General features: G+C 35.6%; 1 protein-coding gene across 4 annotated transcripts in view; it reads left to right on the top strand.

Moving 5' to 3' along the window:
* Positions 1–49: 49 nt before the first annotated feature.
* The window catches only part of Rab3GAP1 (RAB3 GTPase activating protein subunit 1), an 82,593-nt gene continuing 70,467 nt past the window's right edge, over positions 50–12,175 (top strand). For 2 of the 4 annotated variants that reach the window (XM_022064389.2, XM_022064390.2), the window contains exons 1-7: positions 149–526; positions 1,622–1,931; positions 4,738–4,874; positions 6,867–7,077; positions 8,254–8,486; positions 10,992–11,170; positions 11,315–11,374. In XM_022064389.2, coding sequence (XP_021920081.1) covers positions 328–526; positions 1,622–1,931; positions 4,738–4,874; positions 6,867–7,077; positions 8,254–8,486; positions 10,992–11,170; positions 11,315–11,374 — 1,329 coding nt within the window. In that variant the 5' untranslated portion in view covers positions 149–327. Of the gene's footprint in view, positions 75–145; positions 527–1,621; positions 1,932–4,737; positions 4,875–6,866; positions 7,078–8,253; positions 8,487–10,991; positions 11,171–11,314; positions 11,375–12,175 lie in introns of those variants that run through there. The other 2 variants (XM_022064392.2, XM_022064391.2) reach the window with 2 other exon arrangements.

Consider the following 12,175-nt stretch of genomic DNA (forward strand, 5'->3'; position numbering starts at 1 on the left):
AAGATGTTGTAGACCCTGTCCAGTTAATGATTCGTAATAACGTAATTATATTGTGTAAAGCGTATTCATTTTATGTGAGTAGTAGTAATCAATATAGAGTTTTATGTGTATGATGTTGGGTGGAATTTCTGAAATCGGTAGTATTAAATGAATATTGGCATCGTATTTTGGAACTAAAGTTATTTTGCCGGAATGTTGGTATTGTGTGTGTCAATGAGCATGGAAAACCGAGAAGGCTTATTAACTGTAGGTTATGGACGTAGGTGTGACGGCAGGAATTGCCGAAGTCAAGTGTTGCATTTGTAGAGCGCAATTTGTTGAAACGAAATGAACGAAGAAGTAGATGACCAAGACTTTTATCAACATGACTTTACAACAATGGGGAATTGGGAAGTTTTTATTGCCCATTTCGAGAAAATAATTCAGAAATGGAAATTGTCGAAGGTTAAGAGAGGACCCCAACTTAAAAGGGGTGAACTCAGCGAAGGAAAATGGGAAAGGACGTCAGAGAAAATATTATTTGCAGGTGTGTGAGTGAGAAAAGGTTACGGGTAATTACAACGGTTTGGTAATTATAATTGGTGTTGAATTTTCGAACATAACCCAAATATCAGTTCTTGTTCACATGCGCTTTATCGAACCGTAATGCAAGTATCAGAAACCGCTTAGCAATGAATTGGATTTCATCATATTTCGTAGGTAGACAGGTTGTTTGGAGGGTAATTTTTTAGCTACAGTTATGCTTTATGGAAAAACAGTACAGAAATAAAAGTGCCATTTTGTTGCCTTTGCTTAAGCTCTTGTTTTGGCTTGTTTGTCCTATTTCTGTGCCAGAATGTGAGTCCAGATCAGCATTGATCTGAGGTATGACTTTCCTTGGCTATTCTAGGATCTGGATCTTGACATGGTACATTTTGAGAATTGGTAGATAATTTGTGCAGGTGTGCAGCCAAGCAGTCCTGTGCAGTACAGAGTCTGAAAAGACAACACTAAACAATAATTGCCACAACGGTTTTGATGCAATAAAACATGCCCTTGTGGTTAGGATTCAGAGGGATTGTGGACCTGTTATGTTATTGTGACATAGTCAGTTTATTTATCTAAAATATATAAAATCATGCAAACAAACAAAACTGTTTACACTTTAAAAAACACTTAGTGGCAAACACATTTTGATCTCAAGAGGTCATTATCCGTGGCAAAAACATTAATTCATTTGTCTGTCTATTAAATCATGCAATTCATAAGACGATGATTTGTTATAAAGTACTGAGCATAAAAAGATCACTCTTTATAAAACTGTACTTAATGTGATACCACTTTGAACGTTTACTTGCACATGAGTTGGTGTATTGTCTAAATTGAGTTGCTTAGCTTAATGTCCACTGGCCTAAGTTGAGGTGTCCATTGTTACAATGCAACCACGGCTCACCATAGACTGGATTTGTTATTTTTACTGTAGTGGCAGTAATTTGAGTACAGACTTGACCTATTTGCACCATAAATTTTAGACTTATCATTCATTTTTTTGAAGTTCTTGTGGTCTATCAGGTGTGACACTTTCTGGAATGATGTTTAAGATCATATTTATGGAATATATGAAAATTGTTTTCTCTTTCAGATTTTGAGTTCATTGTTACAAGATATAAGTTGAGTTTGAAACCTGTGGAAGGAATTATAAGCCCCGTAGAAGATGAGACAGATGAAGGCAGAACTCAGGCACTAGATGACATCATGGCTTTGGACAATGACTTTCCTCCACATGTGGAATGTGATCTTGGAGGCAGCAGTTGCCATCCTCACCCACTGGTTAGGTGGTATGGTCTTAGAGACTTTGTAGTTGTTTCACCAGGACATTGTTCCATCTCTGATGAAAGTAGAGTGAAAATACTGCTCAGTTCGGTATACATTGCCATAAACAATTCTAATTGGTAAGTTTACTTGTTATGTATACTTTGTATTACACACACACACACACACACACACATATATATATATATATATAAATGGCTTTTTACAGGTAGAAACTCCAAAATGGAAAATTCAAGGAACCACATGTTCATTGTTATGTGGAATATTTGTGATATGTTTTTCATGACTTGTTCTAGATAACAAGTTTTCAGTTTCTCGTTCACATTTCTTTGTGTCTGCCATAGCACCTACAGGATCATGATGTTTGTGCCCTGTTGATTGATGTTGGCTCTTTCATGTTCCTGGTGGAATTATGCAAGGGGAAGGGGGGTATTTTTTGTGTTCTGCTTCTTTAATTTTCCTTCTTCATTGACATTTTGGTTTGGTACCTTTCTGCTTTTGTCATGCCTTTTTCTGTTCCTGCACTCTGTACAACCTACTTGACTGAGCAGGTTTGTCTCATTATAACATGGCTGACTTGTATTTTGGAGGTTTCCATTTATAACTTGGTTGGGAGGTTGATTGTCCTGACTGAGGATTCTGTTTGTTTTCCTCTATTCCTCCAGGTGAATGATATGAGAGTAACTTGAAATCAGCCTTGACCAGGTGATATTTCAGGTTCTCACAGTGATGAGTATGAAGATGATTTTCTTTTAAGATGTTGCACCATGTAGTCTGCTATAAATTGACACATCTCAGAGGTGCTTGCTGCCTCCATCATCGCAACAGTCATGCTGATGATGGAGGCAGTAATCACCTCTGAAGTTTTGGGCACTTTTGACCAGACTACATGGTGCAGCATTGCAGAAGACGGCCATCTACAGGCCTTGACTACTTTTTCCACATTTCTCATTTCTGTGTAGCATCGATTAAAATCACTCTGCCCATCTGTTCATTTGTCTGTGTGCGTGAAATAACTTATGAAGTCATAAACATATTTTTAATTTTAGTAAAATTTAATATCTGAGAATTTTAAAAAATGTTGAACATTTCAATTGACATTTGATAAGACAATTTTAACAGCCACGTAGCAAAAGACCATTAGATTTTCTGGATTTAATCTTATCACATTAGATCATTTTAAATGAAGACAAATGCTTCATTTGTTTCAACAGACTATTGTGGTAAAGAAAAAAGTCATTATTGAATTTAAGCTGCACTGCAATCAGATTTTAATTCTGTTAATTTTGTGCTGTATTACAGTTTGACTTAAGCCTATCTTGAAAAAGTTACTATTGTGAGTATTTAATTTTGTTTGAACAGTGAAGCATTAGTATTGGTTGTTTATTCATTTGCTATGTAGTTTTTACTTCGTCCCAGTTAGAATAAGTATAAAGTATGATTATAATCTTTGTTTATTATAAGGGAAGATTTCATTGCAGACACAATTATTCAGCTTAGTGAAGTACTTTACTTTCATGAATCATCTCAAAGCAAACAAGTTTTATTTTGGTTCTTTTTTTGTGCACTTTAAAAATAAAATATTGTAGAGTTTGTAGGTTATTTAAAAAGCATGGATTTAGCATGGTTTTTATAACTCCTTCTGCTGAATGTGCATTTTAAGTGTACATTCTATATTCACTTTTAAATCTTTGAAGCATGGACTCTGTTATAATAAAAATCTATCAGTTTATGGAACTGTTAATTTCTTCTGGTCTGTGAGCTTGTTCTTTTGAGGGCACATAAGCACTTTGGTTCATATAGTATCTGTTTAGTTAAATAACTTAAATTATTTTAATATTAATGTTTCTTTCATCAAGTATGTTAAATTTTTTTTCTTATTTTTCCCCATCTGTTGACAATGTTCAATCTCAGGCCACAAAATACTTTCTGGTTGTTGTCTTTCCTCAATCTCTGCACATTAAATCCAAGAAATACTAAATTTTCTCACTGTCACACAATTATTAATGTTTGTGTCATATCAGATAATTTTAAACTGGGCTCAGACAGTTTATAAGAATGAAGGAATCTGTGTGTAAGGAGTCCCTGTTGCTTCTGTGACAACATCACAATGAACAATAGGAGTTCTACAAATGATCATTTTCATTTCACCAAAACACAGTAAAGTCAGCAGTTCTATCTGATTAATTATGTCTGTCTTCTGCAGTTACGTATTGGATTTAAAAATCCAAATTTACTACATTCCACATGTTTTGAGACAAATACTGTATCCTCAGGGCTAATGTTATGTAATGAAGAATTTTACCTCACAATATTTCAGTGGGGAAGGGAGGGGGTCAGGTATAAGTATCTGAAAATTATATTATAATTGTGTAAATACGATGAGTTAATTTTCTGAGTACCAGTTTTTACATGCTGGCTCACTGGTTTTGGAAGCAGAAGTTTAACTTTATATTTCAGGCACCTTGATAGTCTTGTTAAATTTCTGCAAATATATCTATATGAACTTCAGTTTCTTTTCAATGAATAGCTTCTACTCAAATTAACACAGCAGCCATATTTGCATTAAAAACGTTGAAGTTGGATGGCCTCCAGTGGCCTGACATTCAGTTGTGGGACCACTCCTTGTTAGCAGTGCACAACTGTTTATTCAATTCATAGTCTAAATAGAGTACATTTTTAGTAAATTTTACTGTACATAGTGGTGCATAGCATTAATTATTGTGCCAAATAATCTCACATCAGATGTGAAGATGCAGCGTGTCTCTCAGAATGTGTGATTCTGTTAAAATAGTGTTACTGGTAGAAAAAGAATAAAAGGTTTTGAAGTCCATTGTATAGAAATAGGAGGCACAGGTATGAAATTTGTTAGAAAGTAGTTGTTTCCATTTACTTCAAATAATGCTGGATTTGTCTTTTTTAAAGTGAAGCTCCAGTCTTTGTACAAATTCATGAACTTCAGCAACATTATTATATGGGAGTATGTGAAGGGAAAGGAATTCGGTCCGAGTTTGAGATGGTTCATTTGAAACGTACTCCACCTCACTGCAGGTACCTGACAGGTAAAGTTATACCAATAATTTTATAACATACAGCACTTATCCTTTGGTATGTTTGGAAGTGACAGTGGCAATAAGATCCAGTGAGGCTGAGTTTTGTGATGTAATTTGTGATTCTGCAAAGAACCTTTTACTTACAGTTAACTAATAATCCATGAATGCCATATTCTAAAGTATATATTTCAAGGTGGTAGTACAGTTTATGCTAATTCTGTTGACTGTCCAATCACAGACAGGCATAGCCATAGTCCACCTAAACCCTTGTGATTGTAGGTTTATATCCTGCTCAGTGCATTATTATGTGCCATTTTTTCTTACTTCCCCATTTTCATTGTTTTCCTGTTAAGGTTGGGAAGTCTTAAAAATGCAGCCTTCCAATTTCCTGTGTATGGACACATGTCTGAATAGGATTTGGAAAATATTCTGAGGTAGAGGGAGTTGAAGTTTATCAGTTTATATCTCCCGGGCATGACGTTAAACTGACAGACCGAGTGACCACCGGTGTAAGTGGTCCACCTCTACCAAGTGCCAACAGTCTCTTCGGAGGGTGGGTGAGCGGGTGGAGGTTGAGTACATCTTCATGCCCTTGGGGTGAGAAATCACCCCTAAAGGCGGATGAACCCGGATGGGTCAACGGCATAGGATGCGGAAGGCAAGGGGAATCCACCGCATTAAAGATCCTCAGGATTTCCCAAGGATCAGCAGCTCAAGCTGCTGCCAATCCATCCTAGGATTGATTACGAAAGAAGAAGAAGGTCTCCAAGGAATGCTTATGCTGTGTGATTCTGAGTCACATCAAACGTTTTGCATGATATTGTTCTAACAGACCTGGTTCCTGTAAATGCAGTTAATCATCATCATTGTACAAATCCTTATGTTCTGCAGTATTAGATCTTGTTGGTCTGTTGTAATTCTTTCAATTTATTTTTGATGCTTCTTCCTTTGTTGGTTGTTACTAAAATTTCCTATGTGAACTCTGTGAGTTCAGTATACTTTACATTTCTTCTATAATATATTTTTGTGTTGAATGATTTACTGAGGTCATAATTACCTTGATTATTAATCTTAATGTATAAATTTAAAGCATATTTTTGAAAAGGTTTTTATTATCACCTAGATACAAACAACTTGTCCTATCTATGCCTAACCTGTCAGTAATTGGAACTTCTAGATATGTTAGCATACCCTTAAGTCACCAGGGTTTAAGTCTATCACAGATATGAAGACTAAAAGAGCCATAATCTTCAGCTATATGCATTTGAATTTTATGTTTTATCATCATTCAAACTGATTGGGGTTCAGATCAAGAGGCTTCAAAATATGCAGAATCACTTTCTTCCAAAAACTGGAGGTCATTGTAATTTTGTTAGGAGGTGAAAGTGTAAGAGATGGGCTGTATTGAAATAAATTGTAAAATTGTTCTTTTGAATATTGTCCATTGTCCAGCCTCAGACCTGAGACAAGCAAAACCAGGGAGTTCAATACTCAGACTTTGTCCCCTTTCTGCATAAACCTTGGCTGCAGTGTAGGTCCAGTTATCTCAAGCACCAAGGAGCAAATACATATCACAGTATTTATGCAACATGGAAGTTCATTTTACTTACCCTTTCTTGCTGACGCCATGGGACGACTGCACAGTACAACAGTGAAACTACTACTCTGTGCTGAGTGTTGATCACTGTTCACTGTTATATCACAGGGAGCTGTCTTTGGTGCTGTTTGTCACATCCCACAACACAATTAATATACTTGTCCCATTTGATGGTTATGTAAAAATTTCTTATACAGAATTCTTCCTTTTACATTTTTGTTTTGAAGTTATGTACCATTTTGCTCACGCTCTGGATATCTGTTGTATGAACCTACCACATTTTAATCTCTCTCAAGCTGACACCGTGCATATGGGAAACAAATTCATTCAGTGATATACAGAAGTAATATGACTAATCAGTGGGTACTTTTAGAAGTCTGACATTTATTATTGTTATGTTGCAGGGCTGTTAAATCTTTTTAAATCCAAAGTGGCAAGTCCTGTGCCTCTTGAACCAATATGTATAGCAGTGAGATTCACCTATGTTCTAGTAGACTATACTAGCAATAACACTTGGACTCAAGAACCTCCTGATTTTGATTTCCTGCAAGGGGAGTCACTTGGTGTTCCTGAACTGGGAAAGCTGCCATTTGGTGCAACTTTAGACCCAGTAAGGCAAGTACTGAGTAACCATTCAGTTTCATTCCTTATAAATTACAGATATGATATTACAACACTGAATGTTGCAATCGAATGGTTAGCACTCCTGCTTCATATTGAGAGGTCTCTGGTTTAAATCTTGGCCTAGAGACTGGCTATTGTGACTGAGTCTTTTGTGGTTTTCCGTAGTCCCTCCAAGCAAATGCTAGAATAGTACCTTAGATTCAGCCACTACTACTTCCTTCACATCATTTCCAATTCATTATTCATCATCTTATTATTGACACAAGAAGACAGAGCTGCTGACAGCATTATTAAACTACAAATAAATCAATAAATTTTATGACTTGAGTTTCATCTGATATGTTTTTATCATATTGATTTACCAATTTTTGTTACACCTTGTACGAATGGCATGTCACTGGGTGTCACTCCATCTTGATACTTTCTGTTAACAATTTTAATATGTTGGTTGTGCATACTTTCTGGGTGAGATCAACAGTAGTGCCAAATGATGTAGTAAGGTTTGAATTGCACATTTCTTCTGTTGAGCTTAACAAATTTTGGCATGTGTTATTTTACTCACTTCATTTTGAGGACTTCCTGGTGTATTCTTAGTACCTTCTAGTGTATCTGTTACACTGAAACATTAGTGTGTGGTGTTGTTACCCCAGATTTTCTGGGTATTTAAACTTTAAATGTGCTACATTTTACTACATTAGAAGGGGAAGCAACCTTTTAATTTTACCATATTTTGCTGTGTTAAGGGGAGTAATGAGTTAAAAGTTTGTTAAAATGAAATAGCAGAGATTGAACTAAGGAATTTTTTTATTTTAACTGAATTTTTTGTCATTATTTTAAAGGGTTTTTTATCAAGAAACTTGAAAAGTACTTTTATTGTCTTTTTTTACATCTGAATACTGACACGTTTCTTAATTGGGGAAACGAATATATGCATACGTATGCCCACACATGCATGCGCATGTGCACACACAAATATACAAAAAAGCCTGTTTATGTCATACATTTCAGTCTTTTATCTTGTTCAGAATTTGATAATGCTGTTATGTTTCTGATGAATGAATGCTATCTAATATAAAGTTTTTAGTGCATGAATATTATTTTATATCTGGCAGTAATTACTGTGTTTGCTGGAATATGATTTATTACAATGTGAACTTCAATCTACAGTGAACTGCATTTGTTTGCAACTTGGCCACAGCTTATGGAGAATGTAGTTGTGGACAGTGAGAGCTATTCAGACTTTGAACCATCACAGGCACCTCTGTGGTCAGTTCAAGTAAAGATGGCAGAGCAGCCAGCCTGTTTGCTAAGTGAATACTTTATTGAATTCATCCATCTGTTTAGTAGTAACAGATCAATGCAGGATTTGCTTGGTGATTTGGTTGACAGAGGAACCTTAGGTAAGAATAGCATTCTTTATTTTTCTAGAAAAATAAATTTGTGTAATGGCTGGAAGGAAATTGAACAGTACTTCTTCATAATACCTTTTCTTTTTCTGCAGCTGTAAGAATTTGACATTTATAGCATTTGTAATAGTGTGAGAATAAGTACATTAGTGTTAACTGCATGGAGCATATTTTTTTGAGAAATTGGTAGTTCTGAGGTGATCAGTAAATTCTCTGCCTTTTATAGAACTTGATGATTTGTTGATGTGTTCACAAGAGCCTGACACTGAACCATACCTAGAGCAGTTATACCCTTAATGAAGATTAATTTTAATGTTATCCTCCCATATATGCCTGGTTCTTGAAAGCTCTGTCATTCCTTCTGGTTTTGTAATGTACTTTTGCATGTGTTTCCCTGAATTTGCTACATACCTTGTTTACCTTGATTTCATTAGTTTTTTTCTCGTATCATGAGTCTATATATTCTCCTTAGCACTTCATTCTCAGATATCCTCATTGTGTGTCCTTCCCATAGGATGAGTAGTAGATTTTTATAAGTGTAAAAAGGACATGAGAAGTTACAGTTTTGTATAATTTGTAGGTTTTCAGATTGGAGATGAGGAGGTAAAACGTTATGAACTGAATGGTATTTGTCATTCCTGGAATTTAATTTGTGCTTCTTCTAAATCAATTTTTGTTCCAGTATCGTTTATACCCAATTAATTGATGTATTAATATAATCAGTATAGACCAGGGGCTGGTATGTTATATTCACTTCAAATTTCTTCTCAGTAGGAGTGCATTCTAAAATGAGGTTGAAAAACAATGGTGATCAAAATGTGTACTTACTTAATACCATTCTGAACAACAAATGTGTTCAAGAGATAAGTAGAAAGAAAGAAAGAAAGCAAGTATACTAAGACATCGCTTTCATAAGGAAAAGTAAGAAGTGTGAAATTTTGCATATTTGCTTCATCTGTTAATATAAACAATTACAAGTACTAATATGCAACTAGAAGTTGTCAGATCAGGTGGTACAGTTTGAAGTGACAGAGAAGTGGTAAGTAATTGTGATGCTCAAAATATGTATGGTGTTGTGCTAGACAAAGCCCAGTCCCACTGTCAGTGCTGGTAAATTTTATTCATAATGTAATGAGCAAGGTTTTAAGTTTGTGTTTTTTATAGTCAGATTATCTACTAACCTTGATATGAATTGTGATTTAGTTTAATGTACACCATATTTAAACAGTATAGCTCAGTCTGTGTAGTGGCTGGCTATAGACTGGATGACCAGAGTTCGATCCCCAATGGGGGCAGAGCATTTTTCCTCTAGCCTCAGCGTCCAGACTGGTTCTGGGGCCCACCCAGCCTCCTATCCAATGGGTACTGTGGTCCTTTCCTGGGGGTAAAGCATGGCCATGGCGTGATGCTGACCACTCACCCCCATCTAGTGCTGAGGTCAAGAATGAGTAGGAGTTATACCTCCTCTCCCCCCAAGCACCTACATGGTATATAGTGGTACAACTTTTTTTTATAAAAAAGTTCAGTATCTTAATGAGATATATGTTTTTGACATACATGTTTATATTTCATGTACAATGAACCAATTTGAGAAAGTACATAAAAGCTTTATTTGATCACTACAGTCCAAAATGATGTTCATGTGGTAACTTTCAGTATATATCTCAAATACCAAATTTTTTAAGTCATTGCTGGGTAATTTGGGGGACAAAACATACAGTTCAGCAGAAAGACACACATGATCTCACTGTTGGATGTTTATTTTATCTAGTAATCTATGGAGCAGAGTCCTTCTTTGAGATTCGCTCAGCTACTCAATTAATTCCCTGCTTTTTATGAAACCTATAGGTTTATTGCTAAGCTGACAAAAGTCTGGCTCTGGTCCCCCGTCTTGAGCCGGATATATCCAATCTACACCATCTTGTCTTATTTCTTAAAGATACATTGTAATATTACACTTATACTTTGTCTTTTAGATGGTATCTTCCTACCCTCAGGTTTTGCAGTCAAAACTGCGTATGCATTTCTTGTCTGGTCCATGTGTGCTATATGCCCCACTCATATCAGTCAGTAGTATCATCAGAATATAGTGTCATCCTAATTTGATGATTGTAATAATATTTGATGAAGAGTACGAATCATGAATCTTGTCATTACACACTTTTCTTTAGCCTTCTGTTACTTCCTTCCTCTTAGATCCAAATATTTTCCTCAACACCATCTTCTCAGACACCCAAACTACAAAGTACTACATCCTACAAAGTATGCCTATGTCTGATTTTTAAACTGAGTGCAGGGTGTACATAAAAATCCCATGTTGCAATGCGATGCAAGGTTTCTTGTTTACAAAGGTTTAGTATTTATGTGCAGGGCATATTTAATGCACTCTCCTGATGAATGTCTATTTAATTTTATGTATTACAGTTTGTGCTTATATTAAGTCATTTGTCACATTTAGCATAGAACTTTGTCATTTTAATTTGAGTTTTTTTTTTCCAGTTGGCACAAATCTGAGCACTCCACTGGATTTACTAACAGAATCACGTGTCCCTACAATTTCTAAAGTGATAAAAAAGGCTAAAGGTCAATATCAGGAATCAGCACCAGAAGGACCAATAGCTGACAATCACCTGATGCCAATTCTGTATTTTCTATTCCCAGATGCTGAGGATATACCAGTAAATATCTATATTCCATAAATATGAGTCTTAGTTACTGAAGTTATGAAATGTGACTGTATTTTTGTTATCAAAATAATGTTTAAACTGTGTTGTATATAATATATACATGTATGTTATATACCTGTATGTATTTTTTTTCAGAAAAACTCTTATGCAGGACCACTAAGCAACCATTCTAACTGTGATAATCAACAGATGGAGGTAGGGATTTACTAGAAAATACATAACAAATAAATGCATGTACTGTTTATAGGGGATCATCATTTTTTAGTTTTCGTGCACTTCTACTGAAGGTGTTGAATTTAATTTCCTTACCAAATTTAATCTTAATTGTTACTGGTAAAACATGTGTATAGTGAAATTCAGAGGATCAATTTTTTTTACTGTGTTGTGCAGAAATTAAAAAAATATTCTTAGCTTTATGTGTAATTGGTACTGAGGAGGTCATGTTCATCTGTTTTGCTTCTCATCTGTCATTGTTTATGTTCCAAACCATTTGACAGGTTTCGGTGAAAGCTGGTACGTGTTTTGTACCCTAACAATGTTTACAGAAGTTTTATTATGGTCCTTATCAATGCTCTTGTAACCCAGAGTTTTTATGAAGATAAATTGAACATTAACATGAAACTTTTCAAAACACAATTACAATTTTATAAAATAATGGCAGTGCCCATGCTGACCTGTGCTAGTGAAAACTGGGCAATAAAATGATCATCAGTCAGACAAAAGGAAAATAGAGGCAGCTGAAATGTTCCTACATACTCCCCCCCCCCCCCCCCCCCCCCCCCCCCCAGTAGTACCATCTGAATAGAAACACTGTTTGCCCCAGAGTCAGTCTTTACATGGTATTGTGGTCATGGAAATTCCTGCACTTGCCAGGAATTGAACCCTGGTCATCCAGTTTGTGCTTATTACTTGTGCTGACTCAGAGGATGATAAATATAATTTGTAAGTTGTAATTTGCCGGTGCCACTGTACCCAAGGTTTGCGGGTTTAAACCCG

The sequence above is a fragment of the Zootermopsis nevadensis genome, unplaced genomic scaffold (genome assembly GCF_977971745.1).
Source record: "Zootermopsis nevadensis isolate Lab colony 2312 unplaced genomic scaffold, Znev_1.0 Znev_ptg000012l, whole genome shotgun sequence".
NCBI classification, from domain to species: domain Eukaryota; kingdom Metazoa; phylum Arthropoda; class Insecta; order Blattodea; family Termopsidae; genus Zootermopsis; species Zootermopsis nevadensis.